Consider the following 22,042-nt stretch of genomic DNA (forward strand, 5'->3'; position numbering starts at 1 on the left):
TTTCCACTATTTGCTTCCATGGAACGTTTAAAATAGGTATTATAAATAAGTAATACAGTGCACAGTTACAAATATGCTTATGTTTTTTTTAAGTGAATCCCTGCTCTATGGAAGCCAGTTTTGGTTTATACAACATACCATATAAAGCCTGCAGCAGTTCAATTTGAGCAGAAGTAAAATGAGCAGTATCTTTATTTACACCCATAAAAACCACAAACATCCAGAGTGCACCCTGCCACTCGCCCGTAGTCAGCTGGGATAGGCTCAAGCATATCCTAGTGAAGACAAGCAACATAAAAAATGGATGGATGAAAGAATGTTATAAATGCTATGAAATAAAACTCTTACATATAATGAAAGGTCAGCTTCACTTTAATATTTTAGAAAACTAAATCACACATACGTATACTTGGTGCAGTATTGTAAAATATTATGGCATTAATGACATGGGGCAAACATCAGATATCCAGATATCCATATATGGCATGTTGGGTTTCGTTGCTTTGGCATGCCAGCCTTTTTGTCTGTGGCCTTGCTAACCGCTGCATACTCCATTTTATGTTTAGTCTTCAGATGACGAAGCAAATTTGTAGTATGCAGCCCTTTAAAATTGTCATTTTGCAGACATCCCAAGTGGCTGTTGGATGATTTTCAGTAATAAAAAAAAGTATAATTCCACACAGTTGCCATGGTTTTGTTTACTTTCCGGCCTGCTTCAAAGATAAAGCATTTTATAGCGGCTTCTTTAAGGATCGGATGGGCTTATCTGCCAATCTCCGATCAATAAAAATGGCAAAAATCGCCCCCATCTGGAGTGTTTGGGCACCGGCATGAGGAAGGAATGCCAGCTAACATGGCTGTACGATAATACATTACGTAAACCTGACTTAGGTCTCATTTGGCGGCCATTTGTAATGGATAGTTTGAGTCCTATGTGAACGACCACAGTTGCATTACTGTCATAAACAACCCCAACTGGCCAATTGTCATCACTTCCTCTGTTATGTGTTGCTGTGTTTCCCAGCCCTTGTGTACCCCCGGAGACTTTCTATCATACTAAGAGTACCCCGTCAATCACACGTGTTGATAATTCTCCAAAAGTCGAATGTAACATAACTGTTATGATGTTTGGCACGGATGCTCCACAGGTTATTGTCTCCCTGGGAAAACTAGTTGCAGTGCACATGTTCCATTTTTATTGTCTGGCTTAATATGAAATGTGGAAATAAAAGGTTTCCTTGTACACACTAGGGCTACTCATACCACTGGTTGGAAATAACTAGTGTACTGAATCTTACTGAGATGCATTTTTAATATTTTACAGCAACTACGGGCTGCACGGCGGTCGAGTGGTTAGCGCGCAGACCTCACAGCTAGGTGAACAGGGTTCAATTCCACAATCGGCCATCTCTGTGTACGGAGAGAACATGCAACTCCGGTTTCCTCCCACATTCCGAAAACATGCTAGGTTAATTAGCGACTCCAAATTGTCCATAGGTATGAATGTGAGTGTGAATGGTTGTTTAAAGTCTATATGTGCCTTGTGATTGGCTGGCCACCAGTCCAGGGTGTACCCCGCCTCTCGCCCGAAGACAGCGTCCCTCGTGAGGATAAGCGGTAGAAAATGAATGAATGAATGAATACAGCAGGGGTCTCAAACACGCGGCCCGCGGGCCAAATGTGGCCCGCAGGACACTAGTTTGAGGCCCCCGCCTTGATATGAAAGTTTAATGTTAGTGCGCCCCGCGCAAGTTTGATATGGATGCTGTATGGTATCATGTACCCAGAAAAAATTATTACGTTTGATTAATGTTCATGTTAAAGGTTAAATAACTGTTAATAGTTATCCTCCCTATCCGTGTGAAGTGGTAAGTTTTTGGCTATTTAAGTTTAAAGGAAATAACGTGAAGGCTACCGTTTAGGTCGCTAGCTGTCTAGTTTGCGAGTTAGCATGTGTCTCAAGACCCTGCAGTTGCGCAATATGTTGTAAATAAAAAGAGTATAAATGTGACTATAGTCGTGTTTTGTCATCTCTACAGGGCTCTAATAATGCTTTGTTCATTTTAATCTGAAAAAAAAAATTTGTCTACCCACCAACTATATGTGGTTTCTTAAGTTTTTATTATTTGCCGTTTTATTATTATTATTATATTTCTTTAGTTATTACTGATTGATTGATTTTTATTCTTGTTTTGTTTATTTCTTGTAGAAAATCGAAACCAAAGCAAAGTTCATTAATTTTTCTGTTTTTAATAAATGCGTTTTTTTGGGGTTTTTTTTGAAAACCTGATGCGGCCCAGTCTCGCCCAGACCCTAACTCCAGTGGCCCCCAAGTAAATTGAGTTTGAGACCCCTGGAATACAGCAACTCCCTGAATGGAGTGACCAAAATATCAGAACCATATTTGTGTGATGATGTTATAAAATCCTTCATTTAATTTGAATACAATATACAAACAAATGGCTGTAAATTACTCCATGTTGCTTTTGGCCATTGTTTGGAGTACTTCAGGTACAGTATGAGTGTTCTTTGTGTGTATATGGTACCTTGCGAGTAATGGCTCAGCATTCACACCAGCAGAGCATCTCTTATATAATGACACTGAAGGCTAGTGTATTTGTTTAGAAAAAAAAAAAAAAAAGACATTGCACTCACACGCATGCTCTTGCAGTTTCGAATACACACACTCCATTTCAACAAATGAGTGACCGTCATATATGTATTGACATTGTATTATTTTCTATAACTATACGCCCACATGCTACAACATCTGCATTGTGTCACCCACCCACAAATGGCAGAAAAATGAATCTTCTGGTATGATCCAAACATACATGCACACTGCATCATCATTTGCATTTACAATTTACTCCCAACTCCTATAATAACTTCATAAGACTATGATGTGCAGCTATATTTTAAGCCCACCAATGCATATGAATGTTAAGTACCTCCAATTATGATCTTAAATGAAGTGCAGGGTGACACCAGCTGCACCTTTCAAAAACTCCCCTTTTCTCCAATGCGTGGATCCACACGCCCAAAAAAAAAAAACAAAAAAAAACGCCACGAATAAGATCCATGTGTTTGGACTGGAATGAGTTTTTAAAGGATCTTTGTCTTATGTCTTACCTGCTCGTTGGCTGTCAGTTCTTTCTCCAGCTGGCGGTGTTTGTTGTGCCACACCAAATAGTGCACAGGATAGCGACTCTTCTCCGGAGTTTTCTTAGCAGAAATCATCGTCGTTCATAGTTTGGTCGTCTTCTCCGTCCGTCTTCGGTGTGGATGATAAGGACACTTTGTTTGGTGATGCTGGCTATGCAATCATCGTCCTCCTTCTACTCCTCCTCCTCCTCCTTCGGCGCAGACGTCCACGACAGAGTCCAGAAGCGTGGGCTCGCCCTGCTTTTGGAGAAATATTCACAACCTGATGATAATGCTTCCTTTTTGGTCGTCACACGTTTGGTTCCACGTTGATTTGTGAACCACCTCTTTCTTCTTCTTCCTCCCCTGCCTACTCCAGTGAAGCATCTATCCTCTTCTTCCTCTTCCTCCTCCTCCTCTCCTCCCATCCGCTTGCTGACTGAGATGCGCTGACAAACTGCAACCAAATGTGCTCCCACTCAGCCAATCCGCTCTGAGGGATGCTGGGATTAAACTCACGTCTGAGAATAGATGCATAAATGATGGACATGCATGATGCAAACCATGCTGGCTAATACTGTGAGGTAGTTTAAACATTTTATTCTGATATTGTCGTGAGAGAACATAGTTTAGAAATTGTGTATGAATAACATAAAATGCTGTTTTTGACCCCAAAATAAGGTGATGTGGACATTACTGCAACTTTTGGTATCCATCCGATACCAAGCTACTTTAACATTTTAAACATCAATTGAATTAGTTTGGGCTGCACGGTGGTTGAGTGGTTAGCGCGCAGATCTCACAGCTAGGAGACCAGGGTTCAATTCCACCCTCGGGCATCTCTGTGTGGAGTTTGCATGTTCTCCCCGTGCATTTCTCCGGGTACTCCGGTTTCCTCCCACATTCCAAAAACATGCTAGGTTAATTAGCGACTCCAAATTGTCCATAGGTATGAATGTGAGTGTGAATGGTTGTTTGTCTATATGTACCCTGTGATTGGCTGGCCACCAGTCCACCTGGGAGAGTGGCAACTCACCCCTACTTTACTGAATTTGAAAATGCAGGATACATATTTTAGGAAAATATGTACCTGTACATACAAATGCAACTCGCGCTTGTGTGTGTCGCTATAAATGTTTTCCATGGGGAGCTGAGAGGCAGACGGACAGGAAGTGGTGTCAGAGTTGAGTTTTAGCTTGGTGTGGGTTACTGTGGCAACAGTGCTTTTAATTCCTGATCATTGTTAAATGATAAATCCAACCAGCAATAAAAGCCGCATTGTTCCGGCGATCAAGTCTGCCGAAATATTACAGTAATATTACTGACTCCTAGTAAAACTCTATACAAGTGTCTCACTGTGTGTTCTGTATGCCTTGTTGATGTATTTTACTAAATTTGACATTTAAATTTGAATTATTTTAATACTTGAAAATACATTATCAGGACAAAATTCGCTTCAATATACATATTTTTTGGCTAATACTAGGTCATATTCAACCACAATAAACATATTTTTGAAAAGCCGTTTTAGAATCACGCTGCAAAGTGGTGTGGGATAACTGTTTATACATATATGTATCTACAAACCTATTTGTGAAATATTCAACAAAATACATAAATACTAATTGTGTGTGTGTTTCTCAAATAGTAGGGCAAGGTGACGTGTTGGGGGGGCTACGAGTAAAACTTGGGAATTCTTTAAAGCTGTTGTAGTCTTTCAATAGTCATGTGATTGTATGCATTCTGCATACAATCAGAATCAGAAATTGTTTATTGCCAGGTATGATCAAACACATACGAGGAATTTGTGTTGGTGAAGTAGGTGCAGACATCTATTAAAAATGAAAATACAAAATATACAGAATAAACAGTATAAATATATATACACAGTCTGGTTTTTTTCATTGCCAGCAACTCATACAGTGGTTTGTTTTGTGGATGTATAAATAAATATTTCATAATTCTCAATGGTAATTCATTATGGACATATGCACTTCCAAGGGCAGCAGATCAAACAGGTGACGACTGGGGTAGGAATGGTCTTTGGTGATGAATTTGGCTCTGCTGAGGTATAGCGAGAGCCGGCAATGTCCTCCAGGCTTGTCAGAGTGATCTTTTGTGCCGTGTTGATTACTCTCTGCAGTGCCTTCTTGTCCGCCACTGTGCAACCGGGGTACCACACCAAAATGCAGTAGGCCGGTATGCTCTGTTTTCAAGGTGTAGAGCACTATGTTGCCTGTCTTGGGTGACTAGTCTCTCGAAACATTTCACAACCACAATTGTAGGTGCAACAGGCCTATAGTCACTGAGGTTGCCCACTGTCATATTTCCATCTTCCTGGAGACGGACCGGGGATGATGGTATAGAGGATTTCAGGTACAATGTGCTTGTGACTTGTTAAATATATCAGTGAAAACTCCAGAGAGCTCATTGGTGCAAACTCTCTCTAAATTTAGACACCACTATTTACTCTTATTTAAATAATTTGGCTTTTTGCCCACAAAGCCTCCTGTCTGCAAAGGTTTATTCCCTGAAATTTGTTTATTGTGGCTTTTGGCTTCACTCTCATATTTTTCAAAAATATATTAAGTAATCATATGGTTGAATATGACCTATTATTTGTTAAAATGTGCTTATGTGAGAATATTTTATGTATTTTTCCACTAAATTCAAGCATTCAATTCATTCATTCATTTTCTACCGCTTATCCTCACGAGGGTCGCAGGGGGTGCTGGAGCCTATCCCAGCTGTCTTCGGGCGAGAGGCAAGTTACACCCTGGACTGGTGGCCAGCCAATCACAGGGCACATATAGACAAACAACCATTCACACTCACATTCATACCTATGGACAATTTGGAGTCGCCAATTAACCTAGCATGTTTTTGGAATATGGGAGGAAGCCGGAGTACCCGGACAAAACCCACACATGCACGGGGAGAACATGCAAACTTCACGCAGAGATGGCCGAGGATGGAATCGAACTCGGGTCTCCAAGCTGTGTGGCCTGCTCACCACTTGGCAGCCATGCAGCCCATTGAAAATGACAATGAAACTGAAATAGGCTGTTCATCAGCTGAGTTTAAGACCATTGCTAAAAAAATGGCCGGAAGTGATAAAAATATTTATAGTATTGATATATAGTATGATAGTATCAGTATGGTAATGAGATTGATATTGTTCAGTTCTTGTGTATATTTATTTTTACCAATATCTGTTGTTTTGTTTTTCATATTGTTAAATGTGCCTATATGTGCCCTGTGATTGGCTGGCGACCAGTCCGGGGTGTACCCTGCCTCTCGCCCGAAGACAGCTGGGATAGGCTCCAGCATACCCGCGACTCCAGTGGGGATAAAGCGGCTGCTGCTGCTGCTGCTAAATTGGGTGTGTGGCAGGTAGTGCGCTGCCGTCTCCCGGCGAGCTGCTGCCAGTGCAAGTTTCCAAAGAGTAAAGTAACTGCGGTAAGCGCTTTATTACGCCGCCACGGTTCCATTAAGCACGTCATATCCACACAAAATATACGATATAGTGTAAGTGTTCGTTAATGCATGTGGCGAATGAACCGGAGGACCATACGGGAAATTCATCTGTCAGCCGGCTGGGAAAACCTCTCACGCCAGCCGGCTTCCGGGGATTGAGGGTCTGCATCGGCTGACGTTAGTCTTGTGGCTCCGGAGGTGGGGAAAGGCGAACGAGCACATCATCGCCGACATCCACCTCTCGATTTTTTCCGATATGTCAAGAAAGCTACAACGGACGGAAATCTGCGCTGACTGCAGTGCACCAGGTAGGAGGGGAAATATACGCGGATGGTGACCAATATTACGTTCGTAGAGCGACACGTCGGGGGCAAACATGGCCGAGGTTGCGCTCTGTGTCAGTGGGTGTGCAAAGCAGGAAACAGCCAGGGCTTCAAAGCGTCGCCTAGGCCCCGACATATTGAGCGAAAATAGGCGTGATTTTTAAATGGGACATATTGTTAGCTCATAGCGGCTCATCTTAGAAGACAGAGGCGTCTAATCGTTGGGCATGATCTTACTTGAGGATGTCACTGTGATTTATTGTTTAATAGAAGATACGTGTCGCTTTTTGATGTAAAGAAACGTTTGTTATGATTTTCAGGAGCTTAACACACTGGCATTGCTAAGCTATCAAACTGGCGACTTGGACTAAGGTTTATGCTTCCTTTGACAGATGCACACCAAGCTTATACAACAAAAAATGTTAATGCTAATAAACAGCTCATCATTTTCATATCTTCATGTTCCTTGAGCGTTGTAAACACTTTGATGGGAAGGCTTTTTATTGTTTTCTGCCCGGAGTCGCTAGATTGGCTAACGCGGTAGCTAATGTCACTAGCCAACTTTTGCTACATGTCAAGTTTTTGTCAATATGTGGCACTTTATCTGTTAGTTGTCATTTCCCCAATATTTTCTTATTTCTATATATAGCACTATGGAGGTTTTATTTATTACGTTATTAATCCTAAACCTAAAATGACAGAAACCGAGTCGTGTAATTTACTCAGCTTCTAGTTTTTTGCTTGCCAATAGCAGTAATACTTTGTTGCCCTTTAAACACAACAACAACAGTTGACAATTGCTTGTTTTCCACTGAACTTAATCATTCATATGACTCCTCACATGCCCTCGCTTTTAGTTCCAAACTCATAATTATTGGTGCTTGTGTTGTCTAGTTTATGCATTTGTCTGCACATGCATTGCCACAGCTGCTGCCTCTGATTGCAGTGCATGTGTATTCAAAGTAGCTTTATGGTTATACTGCTTAGTGCATGCTGGCTACACCTTGCTACTTTTTTATGACATCATTCTACTCTGGGTTTGCCTTCCTGCCTCAGCATCTTGCAGCTCTCACTCTCTCTCACTACTCTCCATCTCAAACTAAACATCCACTTATGGGCGCAAGTTAAATGAATACAGTATCATTCAAAATCTTGACAAAATCCACTGTTGTTGTTGTTTGGCATCCTTTTATTTCCCTCTCTGCTTGTGCAAGAGGACATGCACACACTCACAGTTCTGCAAAACGCTGAGCTGGTCATTAATGGTTGGATACCTCCCTACCCCCCAGCTATGTGGCCTGCCAGGTATGACATTTCTGGACAGGGTAACTGATGGAGACAGTCAGGCAACTGACAGAAGGTCTTCATGTCACTGTATCAAGCTTGTAAACATGCATGCTTGAAAAAGAGACTCGGGCATTGGGAGCTCATTTCGACTCATTGGTTATATAACGCCAGACGTCTTGTGCTTTTTCTATTGCTGTCCATGTTTGACTCGGGTTATAATACAATGCTCCAGGGATTGTACATGCCTAGAAAGAACTGAATGTTGACTTTTTAATATGATCTTCAAGGTGTAAAAACTATATTTTATGATTTAAATCTACTGTATTGTGAAATGATAAAAATCAGAAGACATTAAAATGCTTTCTGGGTAGCAGTTTTCAGTCACATGTATTACTTATATATTGTGTATAATTTATATACTGTGGGGGAAATAATTATGTGTGTCTCTGTGTATCTTCCCGCTTACAAAGGCACGAGCAAGCCATCATTTTGTGGTTGGTTTATTTTAACTGAGATGTAAAATTTATTATTAATGCGGACCTGTTATGCTCATTTTCGGCTCTTTGTAATGAGTTGTGGACTCCTATAGAGCAGCTACAGCTTTCTAGATCTTCCAGATTCTGCACCTCTTTCTGCAGTGTGAGGTCCATTTTAGGGTCATCAAAACCGCTCTGTGTTAACTGTTTCTGCCAATGACAGAGTCTGCGTTCCTTGCTAGTTTGTCCAGGTGTGTGGCGTCCTCCCCCAGCACACTGCTGAGCACAGGAGGGCTTTAGATACCACAGTCTGGTAGAGGATCTGTAGTATCTTTTGCACATTTTGAAGGACCCCAGCCTTTTAAAGACATACAGACGGCTTTGCCCTTTCCTGCACAGAGCATCTAGTATGTTGGCAGTCTAGTTTATCATCCAGATACACTGCCAGGTATTTATAGGTGTGAGCCACCTTCACACGGTCAACTTTAATGAGAACAGATTCAGTGTGTCCTGTTTCTGCTAGTCCACGACCATTTCCCCGGTCTTGGTGGTGTTGTGGTGCACCAGTTGACAAAGTCCTGGATCAGTTTTCTGTATTCATCCTCCTTGGATTATTTGTGTGTTTATAATTTATGACCCATTTCATTTTAAATTGGGTCAAGTACACATGGTGTCTACATGCGATAGCTTAAATTTGTAGCTCTGCATTGGGAGAGCTAAACAAATAACAGCTGTAGCCTATGGGAATTCTTATATTTATTATACAGATTAAAGAATTAAACTGATTCTGTCTGACCTTCGGGCTACTGTTCTCGACTAGGCTGTTTTTAAACCCATTTGTGCCACTGTTTTCTGCAGGCACATACAGCATTTCGGCTCATCAAATGATGGGCTATTTTAGCCGCATTAATACCCTTAACCCAGGCGTGTTTATCCCAGCTTGAAAATGACTAATGTGGGTAGATGTGTCTTTGTGTGTTTGTTACTGTAGAAATGCATGTTACATATTGCTGTGCATGCTGTGTTAGTAGTTCTCATGTCAGGGTTTTGAGGGCTGAACATTGTGGGGCTGCTCTGCCAGGATCTCTCGTTTGGCATTTTTGCAAGCCACGTTTATTGAGAATGTTATAGATATTTAATTTAGAAGGAAATATGAAGCAAATTATCATACACTCAAGGGTAGGGTGTCTTGTATACTGGACTGTGTTTCAACTCATGAATAGTGTACATTAGTGCAGCATATACTACAAATGTGCATTATATAATTTAATTACAAATTTGTTTTACTAGAGTGAGATACATTGACTTAATTTGCAACGCCAGTCATCATTTATTGACAAGACACTCGGTTTCGGGGCCTATTTATAATGGACTCTTCAACATAATCCGGGACCATTTTTTTACATCATTAGGCATCATCATCATCGTCACAGAGTATGTTTACAAAGCCCACAGAGCTAAATGTGTTGTTGTTTTTCAGACCCTGGCTGGACCAGTATCAACCGAGGGGTACTGATCTGCGATGAATGCTGTTCAGTTCACCGCAGTTTAGGCCGCCATATCTCCATAGTCAAGCACTTGAGGCACAGCGGATGGCCGCCCGCGTTAATGCAGGTAAGGCTGTGAAACTGGAGACTGAAGAAACACTATTGCAGAATCATTGTCAATGCAATATGCTCCATCTGTATGTGTTCAGATGGTTCAAACATTGGCCGGCAATGGTGCCAATTCCATATGGGAACACAGTCTTCTGGACCCTGCTCAGGTGCAGAGCGGCCGAAGAAAACCCAACCCACAGGACAAAGTCCAGTAAGCATCACTCACTGCAATTTTTTTCTGTGTACAATAAAAGTGTAATTTTTGTACAAATAACTTTCACTGGAGTGGTAAGACATCTACCTTGTGAAAAGATTAAGCATGACAAGGTGACACTGGCACAATGTTTATGGAAACTGCTGTTGCATTGGTCTATTGCTGTATAATGGTCTACAGCAGGGGTCTCAAACTCAGTTTACCTGGGGGCCACTGGAGCTGGGGTCTGGGTGAGACTGGGCCGCATCAGGTTTTCCAAAAAAACCAAAAAACAAAACGCATTTATTAAAAACAGAAAAATGAATAAACTTTAATTTGGTTCCGATTTTCTACAAGAAAAGCTCTGATAAAACATTCCACTGTTCTCAAATATCTTCATTTTTATTTTTCTACACAAAATAAGATGAAAAATAAATAAACAAATCAAGAATAAAGAAAATCAATCAGTAATAAATAAATATAATCATAATAATAAAAAAACGGCAAATAATAAAAACTTATAGTTGGTGGGTAGACAAATTTTTTTTTTTCTGATTAAAATTAACAAAGCATTATTAGAGCCCTGTAGACATGACAAAACACAACTATAGTCACATTTATACTCTTTTTATTTACAACATATTGCGCAACTGCAGGGTCTTGAGACACATGCTAACTCGCAAACTAGAGAGCTAGCCACCTAAACGGTAGCCTTCAAGTTATTTCCTTTAAACTTAAATAGCCAAAAACTTACCACTTCCACACGGATAGGGAGGATAACTATTAACAGTTATTTAACCTTTGACATGAACGTTAATCAAACATAATAATTTTTTCTGGGTACATGGCCGCACTAACATTAAACTTTCCTATCAAGGCGGGGGCCTCAAACTAGTGTCCTGCGGGCCACATTTGGCCCGCGGGCCGCGTGTTTGCGACCCCTGGTCTACAGTAAAAAGGTGTATTCACTTCATACTAATTGTCCTTTGAGGTTCACTTTATGTTCTCCAATTTCTCCCCGTGCAGTCCTACAAAGTCAGAGTTTATCAGAGCCAAATACCAGATGCTGGCCTTTGTGCACAAGCTACCCTGTCGCGACGATGATGGCGTGACTACCAAGGACCTCAGCAAGGTGAGTACAGTATACAACAACTGAGGTCAGCCTAGGTTAATTACTAAACTGGACTCAGCCACGCTGAAGAAGAATTGCACATGTAAGCGCAGAGGATGTTTCATGTGCTGATGTCAGTGGGAAGTCCCACACCTAAACATGCAGACTAAAGTATAAAACACCCATAGCAGGATGTAATTTGAATGACAAGGCTCTAATGACCTGTGATGCGGCGGAGCATCACTTGGCTAATCAGAATGTTGTGCTTCTTTCTCTCTCAGCCTTACGTGTAATCTTTCCCCTATGTCAATTTCTTTCTCTTTCCCTCCACCTGCCTCTGTTTTCCTATCAGCAACTTCACTCAAGTGTGCGGACAGGGAGTTTAGAGACGTGTCTTCGGCTGCTGTCTCTTGGCGCTCAGGCCAACTTCTTCCACCCGGTATGTAAAAGGACACTGATTGACTTGTGACAATGTTTCTGTTCTACTTTTGGCCTGTCGTGATTCTTGTTTATGTCTCCATCGCCGTCCCGCTAGGAGAAGGGCACTACTCCACTGCATGTAGCAGCCAAGGCAGGGCAGATTTTACAGGCTGAATTACTAGTAGTATATGGCGCTGACCCTGGAGCCCCCGACATCAATGGACGCACACCCATGGATTATGCCAGGTAAAATTTAAATCCCACTTTCTTTGCAAATACATTATATTATAAAGGATACAAGTACTGCAGAAATAATTTGGTCAATTGTGTGTTTCAGGCAGGCTGGTCACATAGAGCTTGCAGAGCGGCTGGTTGAGTGTCAATATGAACTGACTGACAGGCTGGCATTCTACCTTTGTGGCAGACGCCCGGGTATACGTTGCACTTGTTCAGAAGCAGTTATTTCTGTCAGCATCGTTCTTACATTACACTAATCTGCTCTTTTCTTCAGATCACAAGAATGGCCATTATATCATTCCCCAAATGGCAGACAGGTATGGGCCATTTGGTTGATATTTTGCCCTATAATGCAGTAGTGGTATGTTTTCACAGTATTGTGTTGTTTTTTTGCACAGGCCTGTCACAATAACAATTGTCCTAATTATTGCCGATAAACAATATTGTCAACTTTATTTTGAGACCATTTTAAAAAACGCATATAAATTAAAAACTATAAACAGGCTATTGCTACTGTTGCGTGGTGTCATGTGTGGACACAGCAGGATCAAATAATGTAAGGAAAGCTTCACGGATGTGCGCATTGTACGTACTATTGTCGTGCACCAGACATAAACACTACATAACTATACGTAAATGAGTCATGCAGGAGCGTGATCAGTTTGTTTCAATGTGCACCATTTTTGGTCACAAATTGTGCACCAAGTGCCTAATTTATATGTAAACAGAACACGAACAGTGCACAAACTTGTCTTAACACTTTTCCTGAGTGTCATAAATACATAAATAAATGGCATATATTACCACAGCAAAATCCATGTTGCTCTATACGCACACTTGCCAGCGGACCCGCCGCCACCCACTGGGACTGAATGACTGACAGGAGGGTTCTCCCTCACTCCCTTAATTACGATATACAGTAGAAGCAACATGCACAGGTGTTGAAACAGATGCACAGCGTAAACCCTCTTGTCATCCAGAGTGGTTGCGAGAGAGGATGAAAACAAACACATGTGCAAATGTTTGTTTTTATTTATATTGCGGTTAATTGATATATTAATTATTGTCACAGGCCTGGTTTTGCATTAAGCCAGATTTAGTTATTGTTTTGATGCACTTTAATATTGTGACCAGAGGGTGGCACTAGAGTGTGCTTTAAACCACCTGTTCCGCATTTAGGCAAATTTGATAGAAGATGATATACAATTTGTGTGATATTAAAATCTCTATATTGCTTTTAGGTTATATATATATATATATATGTAGAGCTATAATTACCATGCATCTGGGATTTGCCTCACTAGTAGCTGAGCCTACTAGCTATGATGAGTGGTCAAATTTGTCATCAAATTTACCTGAACATTGAGGTTTCACTCAAAAACTGGGAAAGAAAAATTGTCTTAAATGCCGTAATGGTTTTGTTACTTGTGTTTGGATTTTTCCATCATCAACAAGTTTGATCGAACAGGCCAAAAGTGCACTGTCATGCCATAATAAATCAAGCTCAACATTACTTAGCTCAGCCTCTTTCCAAGTTTGACAAATATACAACCAAATATCCAGTATTTCACAGTAGTGAGTACATGCCTTCCATTTCTGCAAATATTAGATTATATATTTTCCATGGGACAACACTGACTTGTGTCTCAACTATGTTGTCATGGTTTTAGACATTAAGGAGACAGTTACACAAGCCATGCAATGACTACTTAAATCGTATCAATGTATCATTTCTTCAGTATTGTTGCATGAAATTCTCGAGTATTTGTGTGTACTCACTTTTGTGAGGCACTGTAAGGATATATTAGGAATACCATCTGTCACTGGTACCTCTGAATGACAAGAGTTTCAGCCATTTAGCTGTGGCTTCTCTACCCTTCTCTCTGTCTGTTTCTTCCTTTTTCTCACTCGTCTTCTGTTCTCTCTATTTTGCTTCGCTCGATGGAGCCAGAGCTCGTCCTAAGTGCCCGACACAGAGGTATCTTTTCTTTTCTTCGTTCCTCTTCCACCCCCCCCCCCCCCCCCCAAAGTACTGTCTTGCTTCATTTTAACCACTGTTTCTATAACCCTCTGTTGTAAACAGAGCTCTCAGAGTGGGAAGAACATCATTAAAGATTTAATGTCTCACTAATAGCTAAAGAAGCAGTAGATTAACTAGGCTTAATTAATAAAGTAGCAAGGCACCAGCTTGACAGCATTTTGCTGCCCGGCTGTAGCTTTCAACACCTCCGTTTCATCCTCCCTGAAAGACCTTAATGAACCTCCGCAGCCCCATTCTGTGTGGCATCCAACAACCCAAATGTTCCACCATCTCCCAGTATAACCTGCTTCCTTATGTCCCTCTCATGTCGCATTTACCATTGCAATATTTATCACCCTCCGCCCTTTTTGTATTTCATTGTGAACTTGAGTGCTTGTCTAAAGGTTGTTTTTTTTTTCTTTTTTTTTTTTTAGTCTGGACCTTTCAGAACTAGCTAAGGCTGCCAAGAAGAAGCTACAAGCAGTGAGTTGTGTTGACTTGTAGGTTTTGCATTAGAAATCTAAAGTATGAATAGACAGAATATGTAAAGCTAGAAGAACACACATCTGGAAGTTTAAAAATTATTTGTGGAGTACCCCAGGGATAAATACTGGGACCAAAACTGTTCAACTTGTAAATCAATGACATCTGCAAAGTTACAAAAGCTTTAAAGTGTGTTTATTTGTGAATGTTATGACTCCCTTTTGTTCCAGAGAAAGCACAGACAAAATCAATAAATGGGTCAGAAATGAAATGGTCATATTCAAACAATAGTTTGATAATAATAGATTGTCCTTGAACCTAAGTAAAACTAAAATCATGCTGTTTGGTAATAGTAGAAAGTAGATATTGAAAGGGTGAAAGAAAATAAATTTCTGGGGATCATAATGGATGAAAAAAATGAGCAGGAAACCTCATAATAAAAATGCACAACATAAGGTGGAGAGAAATATTTCAATGTTGAACAAAGCAAAATTTGTTGTCAATCAAAATTCACTCCTCATTCTTTATTGCTCTCTGGTTTTACCATAACTAGTAATAACTATAAGAGCAATCTTCACTTGCTAAATGTACTTGTAAATGTAAATGTACAGTCCATGGAAGTTCATGGAAACACTGCAGAAAGAGGTGCAGAAATTTAGAAAGCTTCCTGTTTGGGTTATCGTGTGTAGCCGCTCTATAGGAGTCAACAACTCAACACAAAGTGCTGAAAATGAGCATAATAAGCCATAACAGAGGCCCAAATTAAATTGGTGTTTGTTACATTTATAGTACATCACAATGTGAATCCATTTGCTTACAACATTTTTCTGCCTTGCCTGACAGCTGAATAACCGGCTGTTTGAAGAGCTTGCAATGGACGTTTACGACGAAGTGGATCGCAGAGAAAATGATGCAGGTGAGCCTCATCCAGTAGCGATCATCTGTTAAACAGTTGAAAATCACTAGTATTCTGACCAAAAAAAGGAAACACACCATAAAGTTGCTAAGCACTCATTGAAAATCAGAAACTGTGTTTAGAGGGAAGGAAAAAATGTTTTAGAGTGAGGGAGGGGGGAGAAAACCAAGGAGAGACTGGATGGGAGAATTGTCTCACAAAGTCTCGAGTGTCTCCGTTTGGACTTCCTTCTGTCTAACTCGAAAGAAGCAGCAGAGAAATTAGCAAATTTACTAAAGCATTGGAGGTAAGTAGCAAGGACATGCAGGACGAGAGCATAATAATAATACACTAATGCATGTTTTAACTTTTGTTTTTGCAGTGCATAGCTATTTGTGAACACATTTATTTCTTCCTCAGTGTGGCTTACTACCCAGAACCACAGCACTCTGGTAACGGAACGAAGCGCTGTACCCTTTTTACCAGTCAACCCTGAGTACTCTGCCACACGAAACCAGGTAAACCGATACATATATACACATTTGTCATGCGTACATGAAAAACACAAGCTCCGAGTTTCTGTTTTTATGTTTTTAAAGAGTGTGAAACTGGCAGCTTGAGAAAGGAGCAGAGCTGTAACCCTGTTTCCATACTTCTCTCGCTGAAGGAAAAAAAATGCCTGTTATTCTAAACATTGACTTTTTACCACGCGACGTAAAAACAAACACAGCACCACACTTTAGCAGTGTTATTACTGTACAAAAATGACTGTCTGTCTGTTCATGGTAAGAAGGAGAGAAAATATTCATATTATAGTACTCTATCTTGTTACTTTAAATATCTTTCTTTCCCTGCATTTGTGTTTGTGTGCATGCACATAATTGCGTGTTCCAAGTGTTCAGTATGACTGTGTTTTTCCACAGCACACGGATGCTGACCACAGTACTCTCACTGGCAGTCAACCATAAGCCGTTGGCTGAATTTCTGTTATTGCAAATAGTAATGATAGTTATGTGCATTTAACTACATTTTAATTCGGCAATAACTACTTAACATCTAAGCCGTTCATACTGTATCTTTGCCTTTTCTGTTCCAGGGCCGCCAAAAGCTGGCCCGCTTCAATGCTCGGGAGTTTGCCACACTCATCATAGACATCCTGAGCGATGCCAAAAGGAGACAGCAGGGGAAAGGTCTCAGCAGCTCAACTGGTGAGAAACCAAAAGTCGGGTTTGCACTGCCAAAAGATTGTTAGTGGTTAAGTAGGCTGTTAATTTTTCAACATAACAGCTGCTGGGATATAATATAATCTTAAAGATGGAATGTGCCTGCTTAAGTATATGCCTTGTTCACAACATAGGGAGAACAAAGTTTTGTGACTGATGGACAGTGTGGTGTTAGACTACAACTATGCCAAGGAGAGTCATTAAAAGCACTTAAAGAGCTAAAAATGTTGCCACGGTGACCTATCATCCACAGCAACAGAAAATAAAACATATTCAAATCTGGAAGTGAAATTAGCCATTTTACAGTGGCACCTTACAAACAGGCAAACACAGCTTTTGAGTTTCAGACAGTGATTTGTCTGCTGCAAGAGATGATAACTCCTGATGCTGTTCATGTCAACATTGCTGTCGTACATTTCCCCCTCCTCATCTCAGACCCATTGGACCTTGGCTTTGACGATGACCAACATGATTACGACAGTGTAGCATCTGATGAAGACACAGACAGCGAGCTCACAACCCAAAATAACAACAACACGCAACGCAGTAACCGTGCAAAGGTATGCTACTCCACCAAACATACAATTCCTAATCTAGAATAGCTCAAGTAAGCTAATGAGGCTTATTCAAGAGTGCTTGTCCCAGCATGCTTTACAGGGAGTTGCCTCAGTAAGGGCTTCCACATAGCTACTGAATGACATCACCGAGCATATTCAGAGTTCTGTCACAGAGACATTGTTTGTGCTGAGAGAGGGAGAAAAATCTGACAGGCACCGAAATACTGTATTCAAAAAATGGAAAGCTAGAAAAGCTGTCAACAAAATGACAACCTCATTCCCAATTAAAATGTGCCTTCATTAGAACTGTGATTCCCAATCGCTGTGTACCACAGGAAACTGATAATTATTGATTTTGTACAAATATTTTATATTTATAAATCTATCTATGCTAGCAACTTACCGTGACAGCCAGAATAATTGACTCCTTCTATATAATTAACCTCCATGTCCACCGCCTGCAGTTCATATAACAGAAAAAGCCATAGCACGCTTGGTGGTGTGTGGTGAGATTATTTTAATATCATGATTATAACAGTAAATACACTTCATTTTGGTTTAGAGATTGGTTTATTTGCTAAGCCAATACACTGAATATTCATAACAATTTGTTTTGGTCCACTTTTACAGAGTAGAGGACCAAATCAAGCACTCTTTGTGGTCACAGGAAATGGGCGTAGACCTTGCATAGTTGCAAACTAAAGCTGGTCTGTATGAATATGTTTAGTCAGCTGCAGTTCTTCACATTGCCTAGCTTTATCGCTCCCTTAGCTTTCCCTGTATACATTCAGTATGCAGTCATTTGAAATGCTAACCCAAAGCGGTGTGCATGAATGAAGATAAACGTAAAAGAAAGGGTAGGGCTGTCTCTGACCTATGTGGTGACCCAGGGCGACATGTTTCAGGCAAAAGCATTTTGAAGCAAGAGCTTTGCCCATGCGGTTTTGTACCTATATAATAAACATTTTTAAACTTCCCATTCACCAAATTATACACAAAAAATGTATTAGGCAAGCCTTGTTTATTGAGTTTATTGATCAATTTTAATACCTGGTACAACTAAAAGTGGTTACTTCAAGACGTCTCTCAATAGTAAGTAGCTTTAGCATTTTAGCATTTTCTACAGCATTGGTAGTCTAATATAACCACTAATTGTGGTGGGAAAAGGCTAGTAGCAACCCCTCTCCTGGTATGCAAACGCTTTTGTTCCATGACTTACGCAAAATGGACACTGATAAATTGTTACTGACTTCTTGCCCCTTTGTGACATCACAAAGGGGCAGTTTTTTACGACGCCTTTTGAAACCAAGCGTTTTGAAACATCTTAAACTTCTTTCAGGGCTCACTTCCAAATGTGTAAACCTCATTATCGGAACATTAGGCATCGTTTATCAGGAGAATACAACATTCTAACTACATTTATAGGTCAGAAAAGTGGCAAAAGCACAATAGGTCCTGATTAATTAATTGGAATTTGATTAATTTGAACCAATTAACCGCAATAAGATATTATTGTTGGCTCTAGTTGAGTCCATACTGGTTTTGTGTTTTAATAGCTCTGCCTTTCTACCTGCCTGTATGTCCCATCAATTCAGAGTATGGACTCGTCCGATTTGTCCGATGGACCCATCACGCTGCAGGAGTACCTGGAGGTAAAGAAAGCCCTGGCCTCGTCGGAAGCCAAGGTGCAGCAGCTAATGAAAGTGAACAACAACCTCAGTGAGGAACTCAGACGTCTTCAGAAAGAGGTAGGGGTGTCATGAATTCGGAGCAGACGTACAGTCGAGGAAATTGTGTATTTCATTTGTGTGTAATAATGGCCTTGCAAGAGAGAAGTCATTACAAAAGAAATGCTTGAAAAGGAGATAAGGACATATGAAAACAGGCAGGACGTATTCATATTCAGACCGGCAGGCAGGATGGTGCCACAACAGTTGTTTATCTCTAGTTGTTTAACCGTTGTGTGTCTCTTTTCTTCATGAAGTCTCCTGGTGTCACATTGTGTATTATGTTGAAACTAAGGCAGCTCATTTTACACTATACATTTACATTGGCTACATTTGCTTGGTTTCTTCATGTGCTCATTGCATTCATTTGTGCCCTCCATATGGACATGTATGACATTAGTAGGTGGAGCATCTGGGAAGTAAGGTCCATCTTGCAAAAAGGCCTAAAAAATTGCATTCACCAGACGATACATGTGCACAATCTAATTCGATTCATTTCAAGAGTTTTATGACAAATACTGACAGAGAGGTACAGTATTCATTTTATGTTTATTGTTGTGGTTTGCAACGGTGTGGAACTGCACTGCAATTTACTAATTGGTGTTTGCTTTATTTGTTACTTTTATTTAGCTTAATTAAATGGGCAAAATATTAGAAACATTTCTCAATGTGATGCAGTGCAGCTACACAGTACCGCACATCGCAACCAGAATAAATATGAAATGAAAACCTTGCTTATTGATGCAGCTTGGGGGTGGATTGTATGTTTTTAATATAGCCTGCAGTTCATTTGTCCTCACTGAATGTAAAAGTCAGTGTCAAGTATGGAGACATCCGACCCTCCACAACACCTGGTTCCTGTCTAACTCATCATGTAACTACTGTATGGCAACGTGTCATTACCACACATCCGTCCCCCGCCCCCCCCACAACTAGTTAATATTGTAAGTCCTGTGCATCCCTCTACTATACCTGTGCTTATGAATGTTTGTCTTTGACGATTCAGTTGACACCCCCCCTTCCTTCCCTTCAACCTCCCCATTTCCCTTCTCCCATCCTCTCATCCCTTCTTGCTGCCTTCCTCTCATGTAGATCACACGGATGCAGACAGAGAACAGCGTGCTGCGGGGGGGCCAGCAAGCTGGGGGAGCAGCCGGCCATGGGGTTGGGGGCCCCGGCGGAGGGGGAAACTACTGGCCGGGAGGCGGCATGCGAGGGGTAATCGGCGGTGGGGTTATGAGTGGATTGGGGACAGGAGTTGATGCCTCAGTGCTCACGGCACCGTCTTTAGCCACCCCTCAGCCCCATCTCCATCGGAGAGACCGCCAGGCTTTCTCCATGTACGAGCCCGGGGCCGCACCCAACCCCACGACCCTCGGTCCCCCAGCCCTGGACTCCCTGGCAGACCGACTGCAACCCCTGAACCCACCCAGCGTAAGTTAGAACTCTCCCTTCCCACTTGCCGCCTTCCTTCTGGAGGCCCCGATTGGCTCTCTTTGGCCAGATTGATGGGTGATCGTCCAATTCTTATCATTTCTCATTGACTCATTCTCTTTCTGCACTCCAGCGCCTCATTTTTCTCTTTCAGAGCTGTACTGTGATCTCCCATTCAGTTTTGGATCTGTAACGCTGAGGTGCCAAATATAATCAGACTTTGTCGTGTACCTTGATGGGAAATTGCAGTCAGAGAGATCTGAATGAGAAAGATGCAAAACAGATAGTGTTCTCTCTTTGTCCTCCTTCGTGCATCCTGAGCTTCACACTTTTTTACATTTTCAGCCTCTTCAAGTTAGCTCTTCCGAACAACTGTTTTACATGGTGACAGACGTGCACACGTAGTCGCATGTATACGTTTACAAACCTGATCCAAGTACCCAGCATTTACCTTGTTTGTCTTTCTGTCTGCCTCCTCACCTGTCTCCTGTTCACTGCAGTGCAGCCATGCATCCTCTGGATGTAAGCATTCTGTCCATCATTGTTTTGTTTGCCATACATGTTCTCAGTGTGCTTGCCCTTTGCTTATTACACATCCTAGCATTGGAGAACATGCCGTGTAGCGAACAGTCAGTTTTAGACTTCAGTTGGCGGTGTTTGCAATATCTCAGTGTTTGATAGCTACAAAAGCATACTGTATTGATGACGGCAAGCAAACTGGCTCTTGCTGACTCATCATCTTTTTTTCTGCCCACCCCACCCCCCGCTCTCCCAAAACATCCACACTTTTTTCTTCCCATCAATATCACCACCCTTCCTTCCTGTAATAATATTTAACTCATATTATTTGTCCATACTTCTTCTCATTGCTGTCACCCCATTCCTCTTTGCCTATATCCATCCCTGTGCTCCCCAGGTAAGGAAGGGTAGTACGGGTGGTTTAGCACCGTATGGAGGCCAACATATGTCTGGGTCGACAGAGATGGGACGTTACATGGTAAGTTTGTACAATTTGCAAATGACATTAGGACTGCTTCTGACCTAGTTAGCTGGGATAGGTTCCAGCTCATTCATGCCCCTGAAAAGGACAAGCAGTAGGAAAAAATGCATTATAAATCCGCAAATTATCAACCACTGGTAATCAATTATGGTACTCATCTAGACTTTAATTTTTGAGTGGTAAATGTTTGAAATGTTAGTACCTCACTCATAATTGGTGTTGTGTTGTTTCCTTCTAGATTTCAAAATCGGAAAAGCACGGCAGTGGCACAGACAGCGATTATGACAATACACACACGTACGAACCCTCGATAAGGTCAGACTCACTACATTACACCGTGCACAGAAGTATCTTAACAGATTTGACTATGTTGTCAAATACTGCAAATCAGAGTTAAACGGGGTATGAGAGGGTAACACGGCTCATCGTCATCATTT

At 41.2% G+C, this 22,042-nt stretch overlaps 2 protein-coding genes across 8 annotated transcripts in view; one reads left to right on the plus strand and one right to left on the minus strand.

Moving 5' to 3' along the window:
* The window catches only part of ankrd13b (ankyrin repeat domain 13B), a 38,836-nt gene extending 35,240 nt beyond the window's left edge, over positions 1-3,596 (minus strand). For both annotated transcript variants that reach the window (XM_058080753.1, XM_058080754.1), the window contains exon 1: positions 3,133-3,596. In XM_058080753.1, coding sequence (XP_057936736.1) covers positions 3,133-3,240 — 108 coding nt within the window. In that variant the 5' untranslated portion in view covers positions 3,241-3,596. The remainder of the gene's footprint in view (positions 1-3,132) is intronic.
* git1 (G protein-coupled receptor kinase interacting ArfGAP 1) overlaps positions 1-22,042 on the plus strand; it is a 45,585-nt gene that overhangs the window by 19,973 nt on the left and 3,570 nt on the right. For 3 of the 6 annotated variants that reach the window (XM_058080749.1, XM_058080750.1, XM_058080751.1), the window contains exons 5-21: positions 10,188-10,321; positions 10,404-10,516; positions 11,525-11,630; positions 11,962-12,048; positions 12,145-12,275; positions 12,367-12,461; positions 12,541-12,583; positions 14,218-14,244; positions 14,721-14,769; positions 15,613-15,685; positions 16,085-16,182; positions 16,761-16,872; positions 17,323-17,447; positions 19,040-19,192; positions 20,264-20,605; positions 21,522-21,602; positions 21,844-21,920. In XM_058080749.1, coding sequence (XP_057936732.1) covers positions 10,188-10,321; positions 10,404-10,516; positions 11,525-11,630; positions 11,962-12,048; positions 12,145-12,275; positions 12,367-12,461; positions 12,541-12,583; positions 14,218-14,244; positions 14,721-14,769; positions 15,613-15,685; positions 16,085-16,182; positions 16,761-16,872; positions 17,323-17,447; positions 19,040-19,192; positions 20,264-20,605; positions 21,522-21,602; positions 21,844-21,920 — 1,846 coding nt within the window. Of the gene's footprint in view, positions 1-6,635; positions 6,930-10,187; positions 10,322-10,403; positions 10,517-11,524; positions 11,631-11,961; positions 12,049-12,144; positions 12,276-12,366; positions 12,462-12,540; positions 12,584-14,217; positions 14,245-14,720; positions 14,770-15,612; positions 15,686-16,084; positions 16,183-16,760; positions 16,873-17,322; positions 17,448-19,039; positions 19,193-20,263; positions 20,606-21,521; positions 21,603-21,843; positions 21,921-22,042 lie in introns of those variants that run through there. The other 3 variants (XM_058080747.1, XM_058080752.1, XM_058080748.1) reach the window with 3 other exon arrangements.

This window comes from Doryrhamphus excisus, chromosome 8 (genome assembly GCF_030265055.1).
Source record: "Doryrhamphus excisus isolate RoL2022-K1 chromosome 8, RoL_Dexc_1.0, whole genome shotgun sequence".
Lineage (NCBI taxonomy): Eukaryota > Metazoa > Chordata > Actinopteri > Syngnathiformes > Syngnathidae > Doryrhamphus > Doryrhamphus excisus.